The 25,491-nt window shown below is 37.0% G+C and overlaps 3 protein-coding genes across 6 annotated transcripts; all 3 read right to left on the reverse strand.

Moving 5' to 3' along the window:
* Positions 1-114: 114 nt before the first annotated feature.
* On the reverse strand, positions 115-1,993 carry LOC103931314 (ethylene-responsive transcription factor ERF113). The gene is made up of 2 exons (XM_009340759.3): positions 1,777-1,993; positions 115-890 (listed from the first exon to the last, which is right to left on the reverse strand). The coding sequence occupies exons 1-2, from the start codon at positions 1,976-1,978 to the stop codon at positions 283-285; spliced, it is 810 nt and encodes a 269-aa protein (XP_009339034.1). The 5' UTR covers positions 1,979-1,993; the 3' UTR covers positions 115-282.
* A 2,181-nt stretch (positions 1,994-4,174) lies between these two features.
* On the reverse strand, positions 4,175-9,981 carry LOC103931315 (protein BONZAI 1). 2 transcript variants are annotated; one of them, XM_009340760.3, is made up of 16 exons: positions 9,817-9,981; positions 9,300-9,347; positions 8,723-8,871; positions 8,571-8,619; positions 8,188-8,244; positions 7,520-7,708; positions 7,239-7,373; positions 6,881-6,942; positions 6,652-6,754; positions 6,452-6,566; positions 6,066-6,142; positions 5,847-5,984; positions 5,593-5,757; positions 5,323-5,436; positions 5,114-5,210; positions 4,175-5,034 (listed from the first exon to the last, which is right to left on the reverse strand). In XM_009340760.3, exons 1-16 carry the CDS (start codon positions 9,964-9,966, stop codon positions 4,940-4,942), a joined length of 1,743 nt encoding a protein of 580 aa, XP_009339035.1. In that variant the 5' UTR covers positions 9,967-9,981; the 3' UTR covers positions 4,175-4,939. The 2 variants fall into 2 exon arrangements, with proteins under 2 accessions (XP_009339035.1, XP_009339037.1); XM_009340762.3 differs by having other exon boundaries at positions 8,723-8,910; positions 9,817-9,900.
* Positions 9,982-21,414: 11,433 nt separating this feature from the next.
* LOC103931317 lies at positions 21,415-25,226 on the reverse strand. Of its 3 annotated transcripts, none has more exons than XM_009340763.3 (5): positions 25,070-25,226; positions 23,522-23,934; positions 23,169-23,288; positions 22,474-23,066; positions 21,415-21,991 (listed from the first exon to the last, which is right to left on the reverse strand). In XM_009340763.3, exons 2-5 carry the CDS (start codon positions 23,924-23,926, stop codon positions 21,736-21,738), a joined length of 1,374 nt encoding a protein of 457 aa, XP_009339038.2. In that variant the 5' UTR covers positions 23,927-23,934; positions 25,070-25,226; the 3' UTR covers positions 21,415-21,735. The 3 variants fall into 3 exon arrangements, with proteins under 3 accessions (XP_009339038.2, XP_048445263.1, XP_048445264.1); XM_048589306.1 differs by lacking the exon at positions 25,070-25,226 and adding an exon at positions 24,451-24,604; XM_048589307.1 differs by lacking the exon at positions 25,070-25,226 and adding an exon at positions 24,137-24,368.
* Between the last annotated feature and the right edge of the window lie 265 nt (positions 25,227-25,491).

The raw sequence follows: 25,491 nt of genomic DNA on the forward strand, positions 1-25,491 counted from the left end.
ATATGCGCGCGCGCGTATGTATCAGTCTCAAAAGTAATTCATTTTCATTAGACTATTATTTGACATATGTAAGCTGCTGAAAATCTCGTCAAACAAACTAAAAACAATCATCAATTAACAAAACAGTTTGATCACCTTCTTAAAACTTTGTGACAAAAGAGCGTCTAATTCAAGAAACAAAAATACACCACAAACATGAAGGAAATAGTATCATTATTCTCCCACGATCGATCTCCCGGGAACTTGAACTTGGATGTGTACCGTCCCCTTGAAGTACTGCTGTCAAGGTCGACGGTTCCTATCCCTAGGGGGAGGATTTGAACTCGAAGAAGAAGAGGAACCGAACGCCGGCATAGAATAGCTTAAGGGATGTTGTTGATCTTCTTGTTGATGAGATGGTAAGAAAGGTAACAAAGATGATGAAGTAGTTTCTGAAGTCTGGAAAGCAAATCCTTCTCTTTCACTAAGAGTAGTTGGTAAATCATCATAATTTACACACTCGTTACCACTCAGAAAATATGGTGCATATTGATCATGAGGAGTAGCAACATTATTAGGGAATGCCTGCAGTTGATATTGATGATCAGGAAGAGGCTGGTGGTGGTCCGTAATACTTTGAGATGCCCCAGCTGGCAAGTTTTGTTGAGTACTAGTTGTAGTGAGGTAACCTAATTCAGTAATTCTTCCCTGAACTCTTTCGGGAAAGTTGAGCTTAGCTTTGCTTCCTTTAAACCTGAGAGCTGCTTCATCATAAGCAAGCGCTGCGGCCTCTGCGGTTTCAAAGGTGCCGAGCCACACTCGAGCGGCCTTCTTCGGGTCACGAATCTCAGCTGCCCACTTTCCCCATGGTCTCTGCCTCACTCCTCTATAGTGCCTTCTCCTCACATTCCCTTCACAAATTAATAATGTTATGTAGTTTCCCAAGTTGATCTAAACAGTATCTTATGTATATTGAAACACAATAAATGATATATAGATATGATATTCAGCGCTCAATTCATCTAACTACGGGGATGGTGATTAAAAAATGGGTCCATATATAAGGGGTAACATATATATATTTATATATACACACTAATTTGCATATTGATATGTATTGTTAATTGTAAATCAAATATGTGCACTTTAACTAATCATCTTTATTTGGTAGAATAGCTACATAGAAAACAATTGTAGCTATGAAACAAAGTAGCAAAGTAGTTGTTATTATGATGAGAAAAAGAGTGTAACAATATATACAATCTACACAAATGAGCTATAGCAGACATGCATTAAAAACATTAGGGCCAAAATACAGAGGGCAAACTTCAGTTTTTTTTTTTTTTTTTTAAAAATTTTTACTATTATTAGGAGAGGGGAGATAGTTCGAAACTATTACAATAATTTAGGGGAGGAGGAGTTTTGAACCGGGAATGCATAGGTAGAAACCCAACCCCCGATTTAAGCTGTTATTACGGCATCCGTGCTGCTTTTGCAGATAAAAACATTAACCTCATTAAAAACATGCATCAACAATTTGAAGATGGAAACGGAACAATATAGAGGATTTCAATAGGGCACCTGTTGAGAATAAGATCATTACACAACTTCATGTTCATGCTTACTTTTACAGGTAAAAAACTATCACAGCGTATAAACTGAAACTGGATCGATGTCATATGAATATTTAATTCTACACACCGGAGCTAAATCAATTAAAAATTGGAAATTAATAAAGAATATTTAACTACTAGCAATAATACTCATGGTCAATAGTATGACTGATCAATATTAAACCTTGATCTTGAGCCTGTTGAGGAGATTGACCATCATGCAATTCCATGGCGCTGGACTGGGGCGTGATCAGTGGCGGCTCCGCCGGCTCTTGAACAGCCGGGGTCTGGCTGTTATTGCTTCCAAGAACTTGAGCTAGAGCTGAGACCATGGCAGACATCTCATGTTGAGATCGAGCAGATGAGCAAAACGGATCGAAGGTCATTTGATGATCCTCCTCTTTCTTCTCTGATTCATCACCAGGAAAGGACCTCTTCCCATGCTTGCGATCCACCTTATGACCTTGTTAAAACCAGTTGAAAATTTGCAAAAGATATATATTCTTGTGCCAAATCATCAAGCAAACATGCACCACAAATATTGTTCACTAGCTGGCAATTAATTAACTATCTTATTTTGCTTCATTATATAAATATGAATCAAGATCCGCAGTTGAGCAGTTTGCTTCCTCTTCGGCATCCAAGTTCGGATCCTCCTTTTGCGTTAAATGAAATTACTGTACAGAATCAAGAGAGGTAGACACTGAGGGAGGACAATAGCAAAGAGGAGGAGGAGGAGGAAGAAGAGAAGATGGAGAAATGCTAGGGTTTGATACAGTCATATATAATATATATCTTTCCCAGCCTATCTCCTCGCCTAGTTGGTGTAAAATTTTGGGTGCTGAACTGAAAAGGAAATGGTCCAACTTTAACGCCCTCTATTCCATCCTTTCTATTGCTTTTTGAACTAGACGTGTTTACTTTTGAGACCAATGACTGCGGATGTTTATCTCATTACTTTTCCATTTTTAAATTTATCATTATTCTTCTAAATTAATAAATTAAATTGTTAATTTTATTTTTCTTTGACAAATACTCGATGGTTTTCTTTTTTTCTTTTTTTTTTTTTTTGAATAGATCGACATTTTTACACTAAGAGAAGGGAGAGTTCGGCAAAATCACACAATGGCAACCTAATTTGATATCGAATTCACCGTTCACGAGATTCAAACCTAAAATCTCTCACTTCCAAATGAAGAGGAATACCACCTGACCATAATACTGAGTGACGACAAATACTCAATGTTAATAGTTCATGGATGTCATGGAGGAGCCATCAGAAAGGGAAATGATTTGATCATTCATGTGCTTATCCAAAGAAGAAAAAACGGGGTAGAATTCGCATATGTCAAATCATGCATCATGCATGAATGGTAAACTACGGTTAATGCTACACTTATTGCATATTTATATTATCTTTTAATAGATGTAAGACCCACTAATATATGTGAGTCTCATCTTTGTTTTTAGTAAAATATTAGCTTATATAGCATGCATTTTCATGCACAATATTATAGTAAGTTTTCTTATTTGAAATAGGACAAATCATGAATTCGAGATGTTAGAAAATACGGAAAAACTAAAATTGGTGTGAAATCAACTACTAAATAATTGTACTGTGAGATTTACATACATTTTGATTCTATATAGGTTAGGGAACGAAATGGTAAACATGTCAATAAACTTGGCCTACATCCATAAACATAACAATAAAAAAACTTGAATTGGGCCTTGTAATTATTAGACTAAAGGGTTATTGGGCTATAAGTTAATATAATAAAAATAAAAACAGATGTATTATTAAATTCCGGTTTGGTTCGATCCGGATTGGTTTTAGTGTCATGAAATCGTGAACCAAAGTGGATTGAACTGGTCCTTTTTTATTTCGGTTCAGTTTTTTTAATTTTATAATCAACTTGATTTTTTTTACATTTTTTTAAGCTTTAGTTCGGTCCAGTTTTTCGGTTTGACAATTTTTATGCCCAACCCTAATTATACGTATATATTCATAATTGTTATCGTGGAACGTAGTTAATTAAATTGAACTGCGGCAGTTACTTAGCAGGCATCACGCAGCCTAGCTAAGCACAAAGTGTACTTTGTAGCATCTTTAATTACCAACCTTGATTATATTTTGTGCAGAACTAACCGTTGCCTCAAGTCCTTAGTACTGAAGTGGATAAGTGAGAGGTGGGTGGGTTTAATTTGATTAAGAGCTCGTTTAAGACTGCTTTTGTTAGAAATCACTTGTATTAGAACACGTTTAATTTTAGGTAACATCTAGGTGCTAGCACTTGCAAATGCTTCTTAAAAGGCCACTTCAGAAATGCTTTTTCTAAAAGCACTTTTATGACCCAAAACACATATTTTCTATGAGACGTAGTAGAAGCGTTTTAATCATGTACAAAGTAGTCTCAAACAGGCGTTAAAGGCCAGCCACTTTTTGGACATAAATTTGTCCGAGTGAAGAGCCTGCAAAATAATTCGTTTATGTAAACAGGCCCAAGAATCCATGGCCAATCCGTGGACTTTTCGCCGGAGAAAACAATTGAAAGGGTTCCATTTGTTTCAAAACAATCATATCCAAGAGAGAACCCGATGTGCATTCAAACTTGTTTAAAAATACTTTTAAAATGTACTGAAAGCACATTCAGAGAAAATATTTTTGAATTCTAAAACTACTTCAAGTGCTTCTTAAAAGAAGTACCAAGTATGTGCTTATTCTAAGACGCACTTCAAGTACTTTTCCAAGATTCACTTGCGTTTTTACTAAAGATTAATTCCAAAAACGTTTTCACTACAAGTGCTTTCAATCATTCTAAATACACATCCAAACGAGCCCTACATCTTGTACTTTCATTCATCATTCATGTTTAAGTTCATAAAGCAATATAATTTTGCAATCAGAGCAAACAAAATTCAGAAACGAAAAATCAGGGGGGAACAAGAAAGAAAGAAAAGTAAAAGATTAACCAGTTCCACAAGATGAAAATACTTGTATGACTATTCTGAAACTGTTCTTCGCACCCTTCTCCCAATGGTTGGTTTCGAAAGATAACCCGTTGCCTTCTCCACGCTTAGCGCATCCGATTGTAGAACGCTAGCCTGGTAAAGAGAGCTGCAGGAACTTAAGTTGTCAGTCTCACAAAGGCCGCGAGGGCTGTGCAGCTGCGGTCATCCCAAGTCTCGGATGTGATAATGCAACATAAAATTGTTCCTCAATACAATTGCATTAGGATTTCCATGCAGCCAACGGGTAAGGAAGGAAAACAAAAGACATTCAGGCTCGTATTGCACGAGGATCAAGAAGAGAACATCAATCTTCATATGTACAGTTCTTTACATGATCATAAAATTGGTTTGACATCTCTCGATCGCATGTAAGTCAGAAATTGAGCCGGTAGTTCTGCTAAGAGTGCCTGAACAACAGAAATTTCTCCACCTGGTGGTGAAAGGGGGAGTTACTGCCTACTAATTAAAGTTGGTAAGCGGATATGGTAAAAGCATATGAAAAGGCTTACTTTGTACATCTCGGAATGGAACAAACTGTACTATATCACGTGAAGCCACACGTCCAGTAGAACTTTCAAGTCTCTCGCCCTTGTCAGCATCCAAAATCTTCAAAACGAAAAAGCGGAGACATTTAGTTTCACAGCATTCGGGCTTTTAAAAAAAATATGACTGTTCCAAGAACGATATCCAGCATTAAAAACAAAAGGGAATGAAATACCTCCATTTCTTTGAAGTCAGCTCCTCCAACTCCAACAATTAGGATTGACAATGGCAGGTCAGAAGCTTTCACAAGGGCATCTTTGGTTTCTTGGAGATCTGTCACCACTCCATCCTACGGCAGTAAAATTTTAGAACAAAGTTCCGGTCGAAACTAAAGAAACTGGAAAATGTTGGAGTACACTAAAACAACTTGAGAGATATTGCGTGCAAGTACTAAAGGAACTTCAGGGATGCATTGGTACCGCCCATCCAACCCCATTATGCTTACCGTGATTATTAACAAAACAAAGTATTTTCGTCCACCATTTGCAAGAGACTGGCTGGCATTAAATGCAGCATTGGTAATTACGGGTCCAAAAAGAGTTGGTCCTGCAAGAGAAACATTTTGGAGGGCACTTGCATATGCCATCATAATTCCTTGGATTCCTTCAACCTGAAAGAAATAGATTCACATAATCCTTAAGATAGAGAAACCAGCTACAAAGTTTAACAGAAGTAAGTTCTGGTCATAAAGTATTCCACCTCACAGTGATGACTACTCCCGTTCAAGTTGAAACAATGGGAAACTGGACCGTCAATTGGTCTGGCTCCAAATCCCCAGGCAGGAAAGCGCTTGTCTGAATCATAAAACTGCAAAACCTCCACAACGTCGATGATTGCCTGGAAAACAATGTCACAATCATATGGATCCGAAGAAAGGAAGAATTGCAAAGATCAAAATTCAAGGGACCTAATTCTCACTCTCTGGTATGCATTTGGGCGTCCTGTAGGATCTATATAATGCAAAGAATCAGGCAGGCGAGGATTTCCATTTGAAGCTGATAAACAAGGAATATGAGTGAATTTGATAAGACAATTTAACATGTGTTAAAGGAGCCACAGTGAACCAGTTTTGCATTTATAAGAGGGCAACAGTAAGAAAAGTTTAAAGCAATAAGCTAGAATAACAATGATCACAGCACAAGTATGGTGCCACAACACCTTTCTTTAGAAGACAACTGGAGCCACGCAACTGCACTTGCAGATTTGCAAGGCTCAACTTCTAGTGACAATCACTTCTATCATGATATATACATTTGCAGCAAAGGAATTATGATGTACAGTAATGTTTATGAGTAGGTAAGCACCTGTAAAATCAACAGCAACCATGAAGTTCAACTCACAGCCCCCAGCCAAGTAATCAAGGAAGGTGTGCTGGACGGTCTCGGTAAACTTGTCCACAAATAGTTGGCTCTTCAGTACCTGCAATGAAGTCAGAGAACTTATAAATTAAGAGAAATTGGGATGGAAATCCACTTAATAATATATTGCCATACTATAACATTACCTTGTTGTGGAAATCATGCCCAACAGCAGTTGGTAAAAATAAATGCTCTCCTTGTCTGCTATCATGAAGCTTTTCCAAGTCTGCCAGTGATTTCTGAACTTTTCTGTATATTCAACGGAAGTATAGTACTGTAAGGAGGAGAAAAGGAAAACAAAGCCAGCAAAAAACAGTTGCTCATCTACTCCATAGGAATTAGGCAACTAGAAGGAAGAAATAGATATCTATTTACCCAATCAAGTCATGCTTGCCATTGTTATTGAAATTAAAACACTCCATTATCAATGGGCTGTCCTGCAGATTAACGAAAAATATTAAAATGAGAAAACTATTACAAACAACAGGGGAAGTACAATATCTCAAGCTATCAATAAACAGATGATGAAGCATTGCTTCTCATCCGCAAAGGCCCACATAAATCTTGAACAACCAAATCTGCATGTTTCACTACATGGTTATTAATGTCAGCAAAATTTTTTAGTGACAGCAGCCAAATGGACAAGTTGCTAAAGAAATAAAGCAGATTCTAGCAAACCTGACCTCCACTAATTCACACATATTCTAGCAGCTAAAAAGAAACTTGTTAATACCTTGCTTCCAACTTGTTGAATATTTAAATATACTGGTTTCCACAAGGGTTTGAGATCGTTTTTTATAACTTCTGTTTTGCAAATTGGAATTGTGATCCCACTCTCTGCAACTTTTGAGATTACCAAAAAGGGGTCCTGAAAGACAAATATGAACGTGTCAAAACACAAATATGAACGTGTCAAAACACAAACCATTTTCCATTTGGCCAAGCATGCATAACTAGTAATGCTCATCAAAGTAGATAACCAAAGGGAAAAAATAATAACTCAGAAGCCCCTACACTTTTTGAGAAGAGATCCTTGTATTCCAAATCTGAACACCTTAAACTCATCTCTATCGCTGTCTTTGAGCTAAAAGATTCCTCAGCATGCACAATGAGTTTTCCACAGTCTCGATGAGGATTTGGTCTGCCCAACTCTTCTCTATATTCAAGATTGAGGGTTAATAACCTGTCTGATTTAGAAATTATCTGCACAAGTAGAAAGGCGAATTAACAGGTAAAAGAATCAGATGCCAGAGCTTAAGGTAGTCCTTCAATAAATAATTCCAGTAGTGTATCTTGGTAACCAGATACACTAGAAAGGTGAACTAAATTACTTCTCAGATTAGAGATATTAATTGTTCATCAAATGTATGTGTGTATGTATATCTGGTGTTGTGTGTGACATGTCTGAGAGGTGAGGATTAGGTCAAGCAAGCCAAAACTAGCAGACTCTTATCTTTGACTTGTTAGTTCCAATGGGTCAACCTGGATTCAACCCTTAACTTTATGGTTCATGTTTAGGCTTGCCCTTTTTCACAGACCACAAAACCAGCCACTTAGTAACTAGGAGTTGGTTGGGTTCAAGCAGGTTTTGCACATATTGGTCAACTTTGACAAGTTCAGATAGAATATCATAGAGATTCAGTAGTTCGATGATTCCACAGAGAATGGTCGCTAAGTCACACCTCAGACAATACGCAGGTTGCCTCGCCAAGAAATTGTTGCTCCTCTAGCTTAAGCATCTGCACAAGTAACACCATCCATTATGAACCAGTTATGCTTGCAAGCACTTGAACAAGAGTACGATGCAGCAAATCTTTGTATTAATACATATACTATGAAGCTACCCCTACCAATGTGTCCACCTAGAAATATGAGCAAACCAAAACAATGTGGATCCAGAAATATGAGCAGCAAACAAATTCTATGACCTGGCTTTTAGCGGAATGAGAAAATAACCATATTTTCTTGCCTCTTGCATAGAGAGTTTTAAGAGGATAATGGATAGTCAAGTAGCTTAAGAAAAGGAATAACTTTACATATAGGCACAGCATCGTAAATTTTGTACCTTCACTTCCGAATTATGAAACTGAGTGTCAATGTCATACACACGAAACCTGTTATGGAGATAAAGTCACCCACCATTAAATCATTCCACATAATTGTGGGACCAAAAACATGTTTTTTTTAATTAAAGCGGAGATAAAAGCTTAAACTTACACGAGAGTCTGCACAACCTCAAAATGATAAGTGATATTTTGTTTTGTGATCCATTTTGGATTTAATGAGTTTAGAACTACTTCAGTGCGACCAAGCTCTGAAAGTCCTCCATCTCTTCCTTTTGTATAGATAACCACCATCGGATCACTCTATAGAAAATAAAATTCATGAATAACAGACTGACATTCCTGAAACAAAGGAAAGATTTACACGACTAAAATATCTAGCATGAGAGCAAAATATAGATAAAGAAATATCTAGCTACAAGGAGCGTGACATTCAAAAAGGACCACCATTACTATCATGCAATACAAGAAAACTGAGCTTTAACTTAATGCTGAAAGTAGCTACAGCACCAGTCAAAAGAAGAATTCAGGTTTTAAATAACAATATGATTAAGTAAATAGCAAAAATAGAGGTTCATTTAAGCATAACGCATGTTGTAAAACACGAGAAAATCGGAATAAGAGTACGGGGCAAGCAACGGGGACCATACAAACATCAATGATCAAGACTCCTATGAATTTAACAGTAGAAATGCAAGTAATGGCTACTCATATTCATTAGTGCGACAAACCTTGGAGAGAACGTCCCGATCACGCAAGTCTACAGCAGCAAGTGATATCTGCATTCGAATTATTGACGAGAATATTCAGTATATCAGATGCAAACACTGAGAGACCCCAAATTGGGAGCAAATTCATTACTTAACAAAAAACAAGCTACAAAATTCAATAAAAATCGTAAAATCTAACTTCGGCTGCAGTAGAATTCATTAAACGACATTACATTTCAAATTATTTCGATTGTGAATCCAAGTGAACAATCCAGATTTTTCATGACCATCCAATTCTTGAGCACCAATTTTGCAAATTCTCACTAATTCAAGCTCTTTCTTACTGTTCTTGACTACATTGGCGTGTATAACAACAGTGGCCATCAGATTTAACACAACTCAAAAATCCAAAATCCAAACTGCTACCTCCTAATTTCTAATTACTTGCTACTAATTGCTAATTACTAGTTACTAATTACTTAACAGCTACAAATTTGGCTCAAAAGATTCAAGAGAAGCAGATAGAGAGCGAAGTAACCTCGATCTGAGAGAAGAGGCCGTTGTAGCCGCGAGACCTGAGGAAGAGATCGACGGCGTCGTTCGGTGCGTCGTAGGGATTGGCATGAGAGGCGGCGGTGCCGCCCACCGCCGACATGGCGCCGGCGTCGTTAGAAAAGCAGTTGCCCATCCCAAAAGACTCCAAAAAGCTCAACCCCCTCCTCCGCCAGTCAACTTCTTCGCCCTCCGTCAGCCCTGCCACTAACTTCCTTTGTATTTTTCCTCCTTTTATATTTCCGGAAAAACCGAAATCGAAATTAAAATTCAAACTCTCGAAAAATCTTTGCTACCAACTTTTTTAACTATTATTCTATTCATTCATAGGATTGGGCCCACATTTAGTTCGGTCGATAATTTAGAGAAGGAAAAATGAATAAACGCGTTTTTGCTTTAGAAATTAGAATAAATGCGAATTAGTTGAATAAACCGCGTTTTTCTGTTGTTTTTTATGACGACAAAACCGAAAACTAGCAATAATCAAAGACTATGAATTCCTTTTACCAAAAAAAAAAGACTATGAATTCCTTAAAAAATAGTCTCGCCTGAGTTTATGGTTTTTTGAACAAAAGAAAAGAAAATGTTGTCCTTTTCTTCTTCATTGGAGTGGACTAGTCTTTGCTCTTCAATCCACATGGAAGTTGATATCAACTTTCTCAAACCTAAAATTTAGCCTGTGACAATAAAATCGTGTGACATATTGACGTGACATGATATATAAAGTTACCAAAATTATAATACGTTTCATTTTTTTCTTTTAAAAAAGAAACTAGTTAGTAACTTAGTCACAGTAGTTCATTCTTTTGTGAACTGAAATGACTCATTGAGGAATTCAACCTCCCCTTTGCCATCATCGTACAATAAAGCAGGTTCACAAATCAAACTCAAACGTGCCATGTGAAATGTTGGCCTAAAATTTGTCATTATCCACTTAGTCAGCCCGTAGTGGTTGAAATATGGAGTTTATTATTGTGTCTTTTATTTTTACACTTACGTTTGAATTATAATTCTGAGTGCGCATTAATCATACCTAATTTTACCATAACACAAAAAATTCAAAATTATAAGTTGAACGGTGTGTAATGATACAATTTTTTTAACTTCTCTCTAAATTAGAGTAATTGGCACATATTTTTGTTTTACGTGGTGTCACAAATTATTAACGATACATTAACAATTTGAGAGTTGAGAATTTGAACTTGAGACTCGTTCAAGTATTGAGAAGAACATAGCACTCTGTGAACTAAGACTTAATTGGCAATAATTCACTTAGTTATTTTAACAATTTCGTTTTCTTATTTTCTATTCTTTCGCTTATTTTTAGCATCTTATTCATCTTCATTTTAAGCAAAAATAAACAGAATACGAAAATTACTTCCGACAACTTTGAAAGAGAGGAAACCCAAAAACTGAAAAAACGTTAGAAATCACGGAGAAGTCACGTAAGTGACAGGCTTGCAGCCTATTCACCGCCAACAGTTGTGGCTGGGAAACAGCTACGACCCTCCAGAATCCACCCAATTCTCCAACTTTTCTTTCTGTTTTTCTAGTTGGGAGTTTCCTTATCTCTTACGTGTAAAATACGAAGCAATATATTATTTATCATGATAAAACTACTTTATTTCTATTTAAACAAAAATAAATAAATAAAAAACAAAACAAAACCTTCGCGGTTGAGATTTGAAAAATGTCCGAGCATGCAACCGGATATCCGAATTCTTCACATGTGATGTTTGCCACTTGTTGGATAGATTATTATAAACTAATTATATTGATACTAGCTAACACGAACGATTATATTTTGTGTATTGACTATCGTCTAACGGCCATCAGTATTTGACTTTTTTTTTATACGGTCGATATTCCGTAAAAATGACGATAAAATCAAATAAAGATGCAGAAAGGGCAGGTGAAGTTTAGACTTCATCCTATATGGGAGAAACTCTTAGAATTCGGTTAAAATCAATAAATTTCGGTGATTTTTCGACATATTGGTTAAATATCAGAAAAATTCATATATTTAATCTAAATCAATGTTTGACATTCACTAAAATTTCATCGAAGCAACTGATGTCGATATTTCCACCGATACCAAATTTTAACTACCACGGACACCGAACTACAATGTTACTTAAAACTAGATGTATGTCTCTTTTTATTTACCTCTCTTCGTGTGACGCGTCGCATGTAAATTTATTCTCTCGAGTCTAATCTAAGAGGGCGGCTTACATGTGCAAATATTGCGCAAAGAACACACAATGTATTTGGTCCCCGACAGTTTAAAGGCGCTTGAACTTTATGAATTGAACTGGAAAGCTGTCATTTTGAACGGGTTTCCAATACATATAAAATCGTTGTGATCATGAATTTTAAAGGTCATATATAATGGCGGCTTTGTTTTGTTTCTTTAAGGACACGCTACAAATAATGGCATATATTGACTAGGAATAATTATTCAATAAGCAAAAGTAATTTAAAAAAAATTGATTAATTAAAGTCAATAAATTAAAGATGAAGAAGAAGAAAAGGCAGAGACAGGAAGCAGACATGGCCAGCAAAAAGTGAAAAGGGGATGCCGGCGTGCATGGCTGCTTAAGAGGCATAGAATTGATCGATCGGCTATAAGTGGAGGCCTGCTGACTAATAAGTTAGTAGCTTAGTACAAAAGGCATAACATAATAATGACCCCCCATTGTCCATTACTTTAGTGTAGGGGTGGACGCGGATTGGTTTAGATCGGTTTTAGGTCAAAATTAAAACCACACCGACTTAGTCGGACAGACCAAAATTATAAAACGAAATTGACTAAGTTGGGTCTAAAACCGATCAAGTTGGTTAACCGGTAGTGGCGGGTTAGTTTGGATTGGTTCTCGGCTTGTGTGAAGACGAAATACAGAACAAAATTCTCTCCCAAATGCTATAAAACATAGCACTAATACGAGTGATTGCTCAAAGAAAAGCACAAATGAAGCAACCCAAGGAGATCACCAAAGCAACAGTTGTTCCTTCTCTAAATGGTCCCCCTTGTTCTTCTTCAAAAGGACTCTTAAACTAATCAAGTTTTGTTTTCATGTGATGGAAACACGGTAACTCGTAAATAACTAACCATTTATATGACTACACGTATTAATTATGATTGAAAAAATAAAATTAAATATATGTGGTCGGTTCTAGTAACCGCACCCTAAGAATTTTGAGAATCGACTTCCAAACCAATTAAGGTAGGTGCGGTTCGGTTTAACCACCGAAAATTATAATAAATAAATAAATAATAAAAAACCAAACCAAGCCAAGCCACCAGTGCGGTTCGGACGGTTCACTCGACTTTTTTTTTTAAATGCCCAACCCTACTTTGGTGTATGAGAGATTCTTTTTTTTTTTTTAATTTATTACGTGTCAATTGTCGAAAAAACATTTTCTAAACAAGATAGGACATTCGCATTAATAAAGCTAAATTTTAGTTGCATAAGAGAATCTCTCCTAATGTGCACCCATCTAATAGAAAAAGAAGGCTACAATGTTAAAAATAAGGTCGATAAAATCATCTATGCAACATGCATGAATATCGTTATGACAGAATCTTAACCAATCACGTATTGTCAGTAACAAAAGTATAGTGAAGCCATTGAGTGCCCATGAGCCCAACAACTCAATGTAATTCGGGAACTTTAACGAAAAGCTTCCTGTATTGTTCATTTTAACGAAAAACCACATTTTTACACTAAAAAAATCAATCATGGTACTATTCACTTTACCATTTATTTTGTCCTTATTGTTAAAACTCAAAGTTTTCAAACCCTTTTCTTTAGTTTTCCTATCTAATCCCTTTGTTCATCTGTTTTGACCCCTATACTAAGTTCAATAAAATAAATGTTATGTATGTTGTAAAATCGACGATGTGTGTACAGTGGAATAAATAAAACATGACACAAAATTTACGAGGTTCCTCTACAGTCAGTGTGACTGGAGTACGTCCTCGGGCAGCAGTGATGCTTTCATTATAATTTGGAATAATAGGAGTACAAAGATAACTCTATGTATTCTCTCCTCTCCTCTCCTCTTTCTTTTTTTTTTTTTTTTGCTCACTCTTCGAAGCATACGGAGTGCTCTATTTATAGAGCAACTCCAAGCACACATCTTTGACAAATGATCTCCACATATCAATATTTTGCCAAGGTTTTCAACCCTTTGGCAACGTTTTCAATGTTGTGGCAGGTATTCAATACTGTGGGCATTCATTACCCACTAGTATTTTCAACACTCCCCCTTGGATGCCCACATATCAACATGAGTTGCCTCGTTAAGATCTTGATCTATTTTGGATGCTCCCCCTTGATGAGTATCTCCCCCTGATTTCAAATTATTTAAGCTGATCATTGATCCTGCTGCTTTAGTCTTTTAGCGGTGATAGTTGCCGAATGAGGTGTTTCACTTGTTGTTAACTTTCCACAGACTTGTTCTTGAACTGGGTTGGAGGGCCTTTCTGCTAGACTTCCTCCAAAGGTCTGAATTTACCTATTTTATCTGGAGCTGAATTTGATTCAAGGGTGGTGGACACTTGATCTTGAATCGGACTTGTGATTTCTTCAAAGGCCGTCTAGACTTGATCTTGAATGAAATTGGATCATGAGGAGCTTCATGTGACAAGTGATCTTAGGCTTTGTCGGGGATGAACTGACATGTTTGTTGTGGTTGTCTCCACATGCTTCAATATATCATTTTCACTTGCCTTAGTTGCTCCCCTTGCAGAAGTGGTATTTTCCTTATGCAGGTTTGGCATCTTCTCTTGTAGTATTTGTCCCCTGATACAGGAGTGGAATGCAAACCTTGCATTTGAATGAACCATCACTTCTTGGTGGCAGCGCAAGTTTGAGTGGAGGTTCCGACATATTGCTTTCTCTGTCCTTGTCTTGGCAGGTAAGAACAAGGACAAAGGAAAGGACAGGGAGATTACATGATATGAGATACTCTTGCTCTCGTCCCTGATGATATGAGATACTCTTACTCTGGTGTGACTTGTTTGTAGATGTATTCTCAGAGAGGAAGAAAACTAAGTATTTCGAGATACTTTGTGAAAGATGCATTCTCGGAGATGAGGAAGAGTTAGATATTTTTCAGTTCTGCCTTGCCGTGGAGGACAAAGGTTGACATATATATTGATTTTCCAATAGCAGGTAGTAAAGCTGTGCCTTTACTCTTGTCAGCAACTGTGGTGTAATTAGAACAGTAAGATTCACGCGTTTTCAACTTTATCAGAAATCTTTGACAAAGTTGCACGTGATATCCAAGAGCTGAGATTGCGTCTGAGAAATGTTGACAGACGTCATGCAGGGAAATCCAGCTTTTGAGATTCGAAAATCGGTGTCTCTTCAATTTTTGAATAAGTGGTCCTGTTGTCCCTCCTTTTATAGAGATATCAATTTTGTTCAGTAACACTCAGAAAATTGTTGTCTGCAGAAATTTCCCTTTCTTGCACTTCTGAGATTTTATCTAACTTCCTTCATCATTTTTGAAAATGGCTTGCCCATCTAACATTTGTTTAGATTTGAGTCTCAGGATTGATACAGACGAGCAGCGTCAGGATAACATTTGGCGCCCGTCCTTCTCAACTTCTAATGGTCCTCTTACGGTTGGGGACTCTGTGATGCAGAATAACATAACTGCTACAGTGGTAGCCAGGAATCTTCTCACTCCAAAGGACAACAGAATCCTTTCAAACCGGTCTGATGAGGCGGCCGTTCAAGACTCATTGGCTCTCAGTGTTCAATGTGCGGGCTCTGTATCCAATATGGGCCAGCGTCTACTTGCTCGAACTCACCAAGTTGAATCATTAATGGCTGAGGTGGCAAGTCTTAGACAAGAGATTAGAGGGCTCAAGCATGAGAATAGAGTTTTACACATGCTTGCAAATAATTACTCTACGAGCATGAAAAGAAAGCTCGACCAGCTACTAGAATCCGAAGGTCGGACTCAAAATGACAATCGGGGGTTCGAGTCTTTATTCCAAAGACATCCATTGTCATAGCTGTCTGGAGTTCCACCAAGTATTGAGACTCCAAATAATCAACTTCTGGTGTTTTCCCCTTCTGGGGTACTTCCGAGTACTGAGGCTTCACATGAGTAACCTTTGTGAAGGTTCCCTTCTGTTTGTTTGTTTTAACTCATGTGTATGTAATTTCTCGGAGATATTAATATATAAGCTTTATTTCATTCAGTGTATTGTGTTAAATACAATAAAGCATATATTTCACTAAGATGTGGTACTTCTGGACCAAATATCAATTTATCTTTACCCTCGCGAAGATAAATGATTATTCTTAGTGTCTAAATCATTTGAGTATTCAACTCATAATCTTCAATCCATATGATTCTTTAATGTCATAAACATCATGGATAAGATTCGTGTTGGCATATTGTTCGATTCTGCAGTTTGAGACAATATTTCTCTCAACACTTTATAATCTTTCTTGACTCTTCAGGAGTCCCAATTTAATATTATCAACTCTTGCAAGAGATTTTAGTATGTTGCAACAATACCATAATGGAAGTACTCACTAAGGCAATTTATATCATACATTGGTATTGAGTACATATTTTATGCTTTACCCTTATGGGGTTTTCTTCAAGCAATTTGAATCCTTCAGAGATTTTCTACACTTCATGACACATTTTCCTTTAGAATTTATACAGAGCAATTTGCTTCCATGTATATTTGAGGGATTTACTTATGGAGATATGATGTGGGTGACTTATAACCCTTTTTATATAATTCTCCATTCATATGAACTCCTTTACAACCTTGTGTCATATCATGTGAATGTATTTCATGGTATTACAAATGCCCATATGTAACCTTCTAGGTTCAACATCTTTTGGCTATTTGTATTGTATCCAAGTATATAGGTCTATTTTTTCACGTTCTTACAAAATTGTAATGGAATTGCGTTTCTCCATTTTTGGCCCATAATTTTATTGATGGAAAAAGAACGGGACTCAATATCACCACAGCTCATTGATGAATTTAGTAGCTACTTGTAAGAACCAAAATTACCATTGGTTATCATCAATTTGTGATCCCATATTCTCATGTGCATGCGCATGCATAAAAGCTTTTCATTTCTTTTGGAATATCCATTGCCTCTTCAAGGGCATTACACTATCTCTTCCAGGATAGTTATAATTTAGAGAATGCGGATCATAACCTCCTCTTGAGCGTTATAGAGCTTGGATTTTAATCTCCACTTCGGGAGTTGAGTCATTGGAACCTATATATCTATCATGCTTCATGCATGAGACATCAATATTCCCATGTCCACGGAGTGACCTTTTCGGGACAAGTATCCTTGCAACAACTGTTATGCGTCTGGCATGTGACAGTTATGCAATAGTTCAGTAGTGCCATATTCTTCTTCTGTCGAAGGATTGAACCTTTTGAGTCTGAGGATCTGCCACGCTTCAGGCGTGTAACAGATAAATCATTTGCTGCCATATTATTTTGTCCAATAGGGACATTAATTCTTGTAGGCACATTTGCAGCAAGCATATGTGATTTTATCACTTTCGTTGCATCATTAAATGCATCTAGCATTTGATTTGCATATCGTTGCATCATTCAATTATTCTCACTTTGTTTGTACATTGATTGCTTCATGAATCAAAATAGGACAAATTCTCTTCGTTCTTCTGGAACGGTTTTTTCTCATCATTCTTCTGGAATGATATTTGCTCATCGTTCTTCTGAAACAAAGTTATTTTCTCCCCCTAACGGCAGGAAAAACTGTCTTATCAAAATGACAGTCCGCAAACCACGCGGTAAATGTATCCCCAATCAAGGGTTTTAAATATTGAATGATAGATGATGTTTAACATCAATGCCTAATCCGCAATGATGCTTCATTTCAGTATGTTGTGGCAGTGCAATAGGCACATAGATAACACAACCAAAAACTCGTAAATATATAATGTTTGGCTGGTTCCCAAACACGAGTTGTACTGAGAAGTATTGATGGTTGTCAACAGGTCTCAACCAAATCAATAATGCATCATGTAAAATGACATGTACCCATGTAAAAACGGGCAATTTTATTTTCGTGAGCAGAGCGCGGGTAATCTATTTCATCCGCTTAATAAATGCTTCTGCTAAACCATTTTTGAGTATGGACATAAGGAACTTCTGGTCCTTATTTAATAGTCTTACAGACCGAGACTCTTATGGCTTTTATTGCAATTAAGTTGAGGCACTGTGGCACTTCAAACTTAAGATACTTATCAAGGAACTTTATGTCCTGATCTTGAGGATCAAGGGACTTCATCCCCGATCTTTTTGTTTGATGGAACTTCAGGTCCAATCATTTTTATATGATGAGGATCAAGAAACTGCAGGTTCTGATCTGATCAAGGAACTTTGGGTCCAGTATGTACTCATCGTAATAAAAAGAAGTACAATAAATAAATTAAAGTAATAGGCGGTAATTTCAACCATAATGAATAAATTGCATTTAAGTAAATAAAGCTTGTGACAGGGGCTTTAATTCAGCACCATTCACATAAATCAAAACTTAAAGCAGTAGGCGGTAAAACCGTCCATGATAAATAAATTACTTTAAAGTAAATAGAACTTGTGAAAGGTTTTTAAACCAACACAAATTCACATAAATAACAAGAAGTATCATACCTCCTTTTATTTATTATTTTTCTTTCTTTTGTCAGTACTTATTCAAACTTTACTTTTCTTATTTCTGTAGCATGGTGCCATGCACTAACAGAAACCATTTATATCATTTTGACTAAATGGTGTCATGCACTATTCAAATCATTTTTTATATATATATTTTTCTTATGTTGCAGTCAACATCCCTTTTTTTCTTCTTTCTCTGTCTCTGCCAGTCTCAAAACGCAGGGCCAACTGGGTAGTTATGGAGGTTGCCCAAATTCAATTCAATCCAAAAGGCTACAAGAGACTGGCGTTGTTCTTGCATGACCCAGGGAACATGTCATCGTTAAGCAAGAACTTCCCTACAAAGACATAGATGACAGTGGGGTTGACAGAGGCACAAGAGAGGGAGGCCTGTGTGGATTCATTCTTGCCATCACCATCTCAAACAACCAAGTATTCATGGGAGTTCTCAAGATTCGTTGAAAACAACGTGATCTGGGTTTCCAAGTCTGATGAGATTCTTCTGGATCTCTGGAAACCAGTTGTCAAGTACGAGTTTTCTCATCTCGTGACGACTTCAGGTCGTAAATTTCAATTCTCACTAGAATTCGGTGAGGCGCTTCTGGCGCAGTGGGAGAGACGAAAAATGGACATACCTTTTATTCTGTGAGATTTTAGATGACGGAGGTGAGAGGTGAATAGTGCTTCATCGGATTTATGGCGTTGTGCTTTCCACTGACATGAGAGCTTTTCGTGCTGATAACGTGTTGTAAAATCGACGATGTGTGTACAGTGGAATAAATAAAACATGACACAAAATTTACGAGGTTCCTCTACAGTCAGTGTGACTGGAGTACGTCCTCGGGCAGCAGTGATGCTTTCATTATAATTTGGAATAATAGGAGTACAAAGATAACTCTATGTATTCTCTCCTCTCCTCTCCTCTTTTTTTTTTTTTTTTGCTCACTCTTCGAAGCATACGGAGTGCTCTATTTATAGAGCAACTCCAAGCACACATCTTTGACAAATGATCTCCACATATCAATATTTTGCCAAGGTTTTCAACCCTTTGGCAACGTTTTCAATGTTGTGGCAGGTATTCAATACTGTGGGCATTCATTACCCACTAGTATTTTCAACAATGTAGGTGATTTTTAGGGTTTGTTGACCAGCCTACTCCACTTCAAGCTCATCTTATCTAGTCACTCTTGCCTTTGTAGCACAACTCTTCAATCCTATTTTTTCTTCTTTCTCAAATCTATCTCTCTTCTTCTCTGGCTTAAATTAAATCTCAATAAAATGCAATACCATAACTAAATTCTTAGAATTTATCTTAGCATGAACTCAATTTCCTTTTGAACCTAGTAAGAACTAAGAAAGAACAAACAACTTGCTACACTTTTAAGAAGGCATGTTAAAATCACACTCCACATTTGACAAAAGATTTCCACCGTTCTTATTTATTGTGTGTGTAACTCAGTCTTCTTTTTTTCTCTATATTAGTTATTTTTTTTTTCTCTTGTGATATGACGTCTCTAAAATATGAGAACACATTATTGACAATATAAATGAAAACATGATCAAACTTCTAGAGCTTATATTATGATCCCATTATTGTACAATTTTGACTTCACCACTACATATTGTTATGTAAGAAAGTTAAGATAAATAATCGTACATGACTTATTTAAAAAATATTACCACAGTATAATCTTCTTGTAGATAATTTTCTCATCTTAAAACATGAAGCAACTGCCCAAAAAAACAAACAAAAATATAAAAAAAGGGCGTAATTTTCTCATTCCACCACTACATATTGTTATGTAAGAAAGTTAAGACAAATAATCGTACATGATTTATTTAAAATATTACCAAAATATAATCTTGTTGTAGATAATTTTCCCATCTTAAAGGTACGAAGCGACCGCCGAAAACAACAAACAAAAATTAAAAAATGGCAAAATTTTCTCATTCGAATATCTTTAATTCTCCAAGCTCAGCTCAAAAGGTGTGGGTATACATGCACCTATGCACTAAAACAACAACGTAACGGGTATTTTTAAATTCCGATGTGTTTATCCCTCTCATTATATGATTTATCTAGTTACGTGAAATTTCAATGTGTTTATCCTTTTTATTATACGTTTTATCTAATTACGTGATTCAACACATAATTTAACAAATAATGACATCTCAACACGACATGCTAAATCACGTGATCAGAGTGATTAAAAGTTTGAACTCCATGAAGAAGTGCGTAAGAGTGGTGAGTCTGGTGGCATGACATTCCTAGACCTGCTGGAGTCAACGAGCATTGAGGTCAACCACTAGACAATGGATGGTAGATGATCTACTTCTCTGTCCGACTCCGACCCCATTTCCCATAACCTTCTTGAGGGCCCAATGAGCTCAAGACTTCTTTGTCCAAAAGAGATTCTCATTACGACAACTCTCATGCTAAATAGAAGATATTCGGTAAGGCCGCCTAATTAGATCATTTCTCACACGTAATAAGATTACGTGAGATTAAGTGAAATCAAAATACACCGAACCTGTGCAAGATGTCATGCAGATAACATGGTCACTAGTTTTTCTCAATGACAAGATGGATGTGGAAAGTGGCAAAACAATGGATTAGTGAAGGTGAAGGTCAAGGTCAATTTCCCCAAATTCCAAATGATCCATGCTTGCATCTTTACCACCTCATGCTAATCGAAATCATACGACATAATGCTAATATCGAAAATATTTTCTTACCTCAAACGAAATCCGCTCTTTTGTTTTCATCAACAATTGAACGAATTCAAAACAGGAGAGATCCATCTGCCAGCCAAGTAAAATGAGTGCTAGAATGGGAATTCGACTTCGAGTTGAATTCTGCAGCATCACTCAAAGTTGATCCACAAATCATCCTGCACTAACGCATTCACCAGAAGAACGAAACATCTACTAATTGTACTTTCCATCTTAAACACGAAGCATTCGTTTGAATGTATTTTTTTGCATCTTCAAGATTAAAGGCCAGCCATCCTGCAAGGCCAGAGCTGCCTACCCGTTTTACATTGGTAGCGTTTACCACCTGAGCTACGATACTAATGCAACATTCCTAGTAACTATTTATAACTAACGGAAATATTGTTCTAAACCAAGAACCTGAACTAAATAGGTGGAGTGATAACAACCAGGCGATGCGATGCTCAATTTACCAGCATGTTTGAGATCTCCAATTTAGCGGTTGACTCTAGGTTAGTGGGTTGGGGCGGAATTCAGTGATGAAGAGTCCCTGCTGGAAGCCCAGGTGCTTCCAATGTTGTTGAGGTGTGTTTGTATAGGTGATGAAACATACTGGACTGTAGGCACTTGGTAGAGACTGTAGTATTTGGCAGCATTCCCCTGCTGTATTCCAGTCTCCGCCTGCGAAGGTAACTGATTGTACCCGTACCCCAAGCTCGTATGTTGATCATTAGGAACTGCATTCTGCGTGGCCTCATGACTGTGATAGCTGCAACACAAGGACCATGATACTTTCAGTTTGATAACAAAGACAAGTCAAAACAAAGAGACGTAGACATCACACTTGCACGATAGCATCTAAGAACTAACAACAAAGTTAAGAATTCAAAAGAGAATGATTATCCGGGATGCTCTTTTAAGCATGATTATTTGCAATGAAACTCTCCGCTTAACAAATCAAATATAACAGTTCCCGAATTGCATAATTTGTTTTCTTTCTCTTCACCCAAATATTTCCTGCATTAGTAAATATTCAAACTCTAGTTCAACAAAGCACCATAGAAGTGCGAGTAGCAAATTAATCAGGCTGTGAAGTGAAGGTCACAGGGGCTATGAGGTCTGATTAAGCGCATGTATTGTAACTTCCGAAACAATACTCTTTGGCTAGCATTTCCATTTAGAGATGCAATTTGCTTGGTGGAGCAGGGAACTCCAAGTTTCCAAAAAAAGAATCTACCTAAGGATAAGTACCTTTCATATGATGTGGGTGTTTGTGAGACAGGTAGTTCAGCCAAGTAACTGTGTGCAACTTGTGCAGAATAGTATGTCTGATTTGGAGCTGGCATAGCTTGCGGTTGCACAGCAGGATAAATGTTGCCCATGTATGATATGTATCCATAGCTAACAGGCTGTTGCTGTATGACATTCGGTGGAATATACTGAGGCTCCAAGGGTGGTGAAGTAAGACCATTGTATATCGAGGCTGCATTTGGATCCTTCAAGGAAGGCAGGCTTGCTGGGGATTGAAACTGTTCCTCAGTATATTGAGTTGGAATTGCTGATTGTGAACCTGCATTGGACACTGCGGGGTGCTCTGCATGATGGGAAAGACCCATGTTTCCTGTGGATCCACGACCATCCCACTGCTGAACTAGGACCACCGGTGGAACATACCGAGGCACTAACACTTGTGGGGGTTGACTGAGACGCATTGAATTTAAGTATGTAGTGCCTGAAGGAGGCAGCCTTGGGTAGGGATGATATTGGTCCTTTCTATAGGATCTGTCATATTTGACAGGTGATTGTGTGGTAAGAGGATGAAACAGTGATAATAAATGGCTTACCTGCACATAAAATCAACAGAAAAATAAGTACAGTTGATCAAGCGACAGCAATCCAATCGATAAGGATGAAATGGAACTGCTTCCGTTGCCAAAGAAACTTACCTGTTGGCTATTGAGAATGGGGTTAAATTTCTTGGAGCCTTTCTGGTAGTTATCTAGAATAGCATGTTTAAAATCACTCTCTGACAAGGGGTGACATTCCTTGCAAATATTGAATCTTACCTATACACAAAATTCAAGTGAATACTAATTAGTTCTTACTAAACAATATGTTAATGCAGGAAATTCTAAAAGACGAATCATTAAGCAGATTGTGATACCAATGGCGGTTTGGTCCAATGTGCGTTGTCATTAAAAAACTCTTTCATCGCACGAAAGCTTATTTTCTCTTCCCATTTAACTTAAACAAAGACCCTTTTAGTAGGAGATGATACGAAAAAGAAATCTAAACTCACCTGTGCAGGAAAGCTTCCACCAAAAGCCGTCCTTTCCAAGTTCATCTTTCCAGCAGTGGTTGCTTCATATACACCATAAAGAAACTTCACATCATAATCAAATAGAAACAGCTTTGTGCCCGGCCTGACCATCTCTATAACTTCCCTTCTTCCAGCAGGAAGTCCAAAGACACGGTACAGATAGCATTCCGGTTTTGTTCTTCCATTACACATAAATATATAGCCAGAAAAGTCCTCCACACCCAGATGGTCCTTACGCACCCCATGATCCTCAGTAGCACAAGCAGAAGCAGCAAGATGGTCGTACGCATAATTCAAAGGAGCACGAGCCGGGTAATAGTTGGCATTCATGTAGTTTGCAGCCGGCCCCTTGTTTTCAAACCCGTCATTTCTTCCCTTGATCATGTTGAAGCCTAATACGAAAGTAGCACGCCACCATTTCGGCAATGCCAGACAAAACAATTTTCCATTAACGATTTCACAACTAGAACAAGAAACAGATGTAAAAAACGCGAAACTAAATTAGCAAAACTCATTGCAAAATCCTAGAACTCCTTGAATGAATGTTCGACGAACAAACTAATGTGGCATAACTCATTGCAAATTCCTACAAACCTAGCAACATTTTACAGCTCCCTAAAATACTTCCAACCCTTCACTGCATCATCTCGATCGTGATCCGTGGGCTGTCACATCTCAGAAGTAAACGATACCAATTGGGGTCTCAAATATCTACATCTGAGTACTATAAAGCGTCACGTTTCACTCTAAATTGCACTGCAAGAAAATTTTGCTTACATCTTCCTTTCAACAGTCACCTAACTTCACCAAAACCATGATGTGAAATATCTCCAACCCAATTTCGTGACCTACATTTCCCTTTTTCTATAAAATTTTGAAAAAGTAAATAAAACAAATTAAAAACTTACAAGGTACTACTTGAAAAACCCATTTCAGCAAATGCATCAATGTTGATCACAGCTCAGAACAACATCAACCCAAAACTTAATTCTTCCATTTAACGCAATTCGACAGAGGAATTCACCAATTCAGCTCAAAAGCCACTAAAAATGCCAAAATATAATGGGAAAAAAAAAACCCAGTTGGACGCGCATTTAAAACTGTTCATACTGAAAGATGTGTAAGGGTTCCTACTCAAAGATGAGTAGGAGTTCATGCTCAAAATTGTTCGTGCTAATTCATAAATTTTCGTGTTTATTATCAGAATTGTTCATATTATAAATCACTTTAGGTCGTATAGTCATCAATTTGTATAAAAAATAAATTGATAAAAGCATTACGAACCGTCTATATATTTGATATAATTAATTGACTATACGACTTTTATTTTAATTTATTTTTGCAGAGATGATCATTGCATGAGTGATTCATAATATGAATTGTTCTGATCATAAGTAAAAACTCTGTGATTCGAAGAGTATTGAGTAAGAATAGTCAAACATTATTCTTTAAATACTGAAAAGAAATCAGAGAAATGGAAAAATCGTACAAAAAAACCCTCAGAAAAATGAAGAAATTGGGACTTACCAATGCAAAGGAGAGGAGACTTGAAGCGTCTAAGGAGAGTTGGAAATTTTTAGGAGTCGCACAATTTGAGTGTGGGAGGAAAAGGTCAAACCCCTATGGTACGTGTCATTATGCGCTTTCCACCAAAACTAATTTGTCACTAGAAATGAAAAGAACCTACATAAAACGGGGTATCCACCACAGTGACGTCTTGTTAAATAAAACAATTACATGGGTAAGCGTCACCAAAAATGTTACATTCACAAATAAAATTAATAAATACTTCAAAATTTTGATAATTGAGTTATGAGAAAATTTTACAAGGAATTGGCAATAATTGTTTTCATACATGACGAGATTAGTCAAGTTGGTTAGAACAGTGTTGATCTCTTGCACTCACATTTAAATTATCTTCCCGTATGCTTTTTTAATACAAGCAAAAG

The sequence above is a fragment of a genome, unplaced genomic scaffold (genome assembly GCF_019419815.1).
Source record: "Pyrus x bretschneideri cultivar Hongxiangsu unplaced genomic scaffold, Pyrus_bretschneideri_v1 Contig3, whole genome shotgun sequence".
Lineage (NCBI taxonomy): Eukaryota > Viridiplantae > Streptophyta > Magnoliopsida > Rosales > Rosaceae > Pyrus > Pyrus x bretschneideri.

Coding starts and splice junctions, on each gene's coding strand:
- LOC103931315 (XM_009340760.3), bottom strand. CDS start 9,966: ATGGGCAACTGCTTTTCTAACGACGCCGGCGCCATGTCGGCGGTGGGC. Junction 8,245..8,570: donor TTCATAATTCGGAAGTGAAG/GTACAAAATTTA, acceptor TTACTTGTGCAG/ATGCTTAAGCTAGAGGAGCA. Junction 6,567..6,651: donor GGCATGATTTCCACAACAAG/GTAATGTTATAG, acceptor ACTTCATTGCAG/GTACTGAAGAGCCAACTATT.
- LOC103931314 (XM_009340759.3), bottom strand. CDS start 1,978: ATGACCTTCGATCCGTTTTGCTCATCTGCTCGATCTCAACATGAGATG. Junction 891..1,776: donor TCAACAGGCTCAAGATCAAG/GTTTAATATTGA, acceptor TAATTTGTGAAG/GGAATGTGAGGAGAAGGCAC.
- LOC103931317 (XM_048589306.1), bottom strand. CDS start 24,487: ATGCATTTGCTGAAATGGGTTTTTCAAGTAGTACCTT. Junction 23,289..23,521: donor GTGGAAGCTTTCCTGCACAG/GTGAGTTTAGAT, acceptor TTTTGTGTATAG/GTAAGATTCAATATTTGCAA. Junction 23,067..23,168: donor CCATTCTCAATAGCCAACAG/GTAAGTTTCTTT, acceptor TTTTATGTGCAG/GTAAGCCATTTATTATCACT.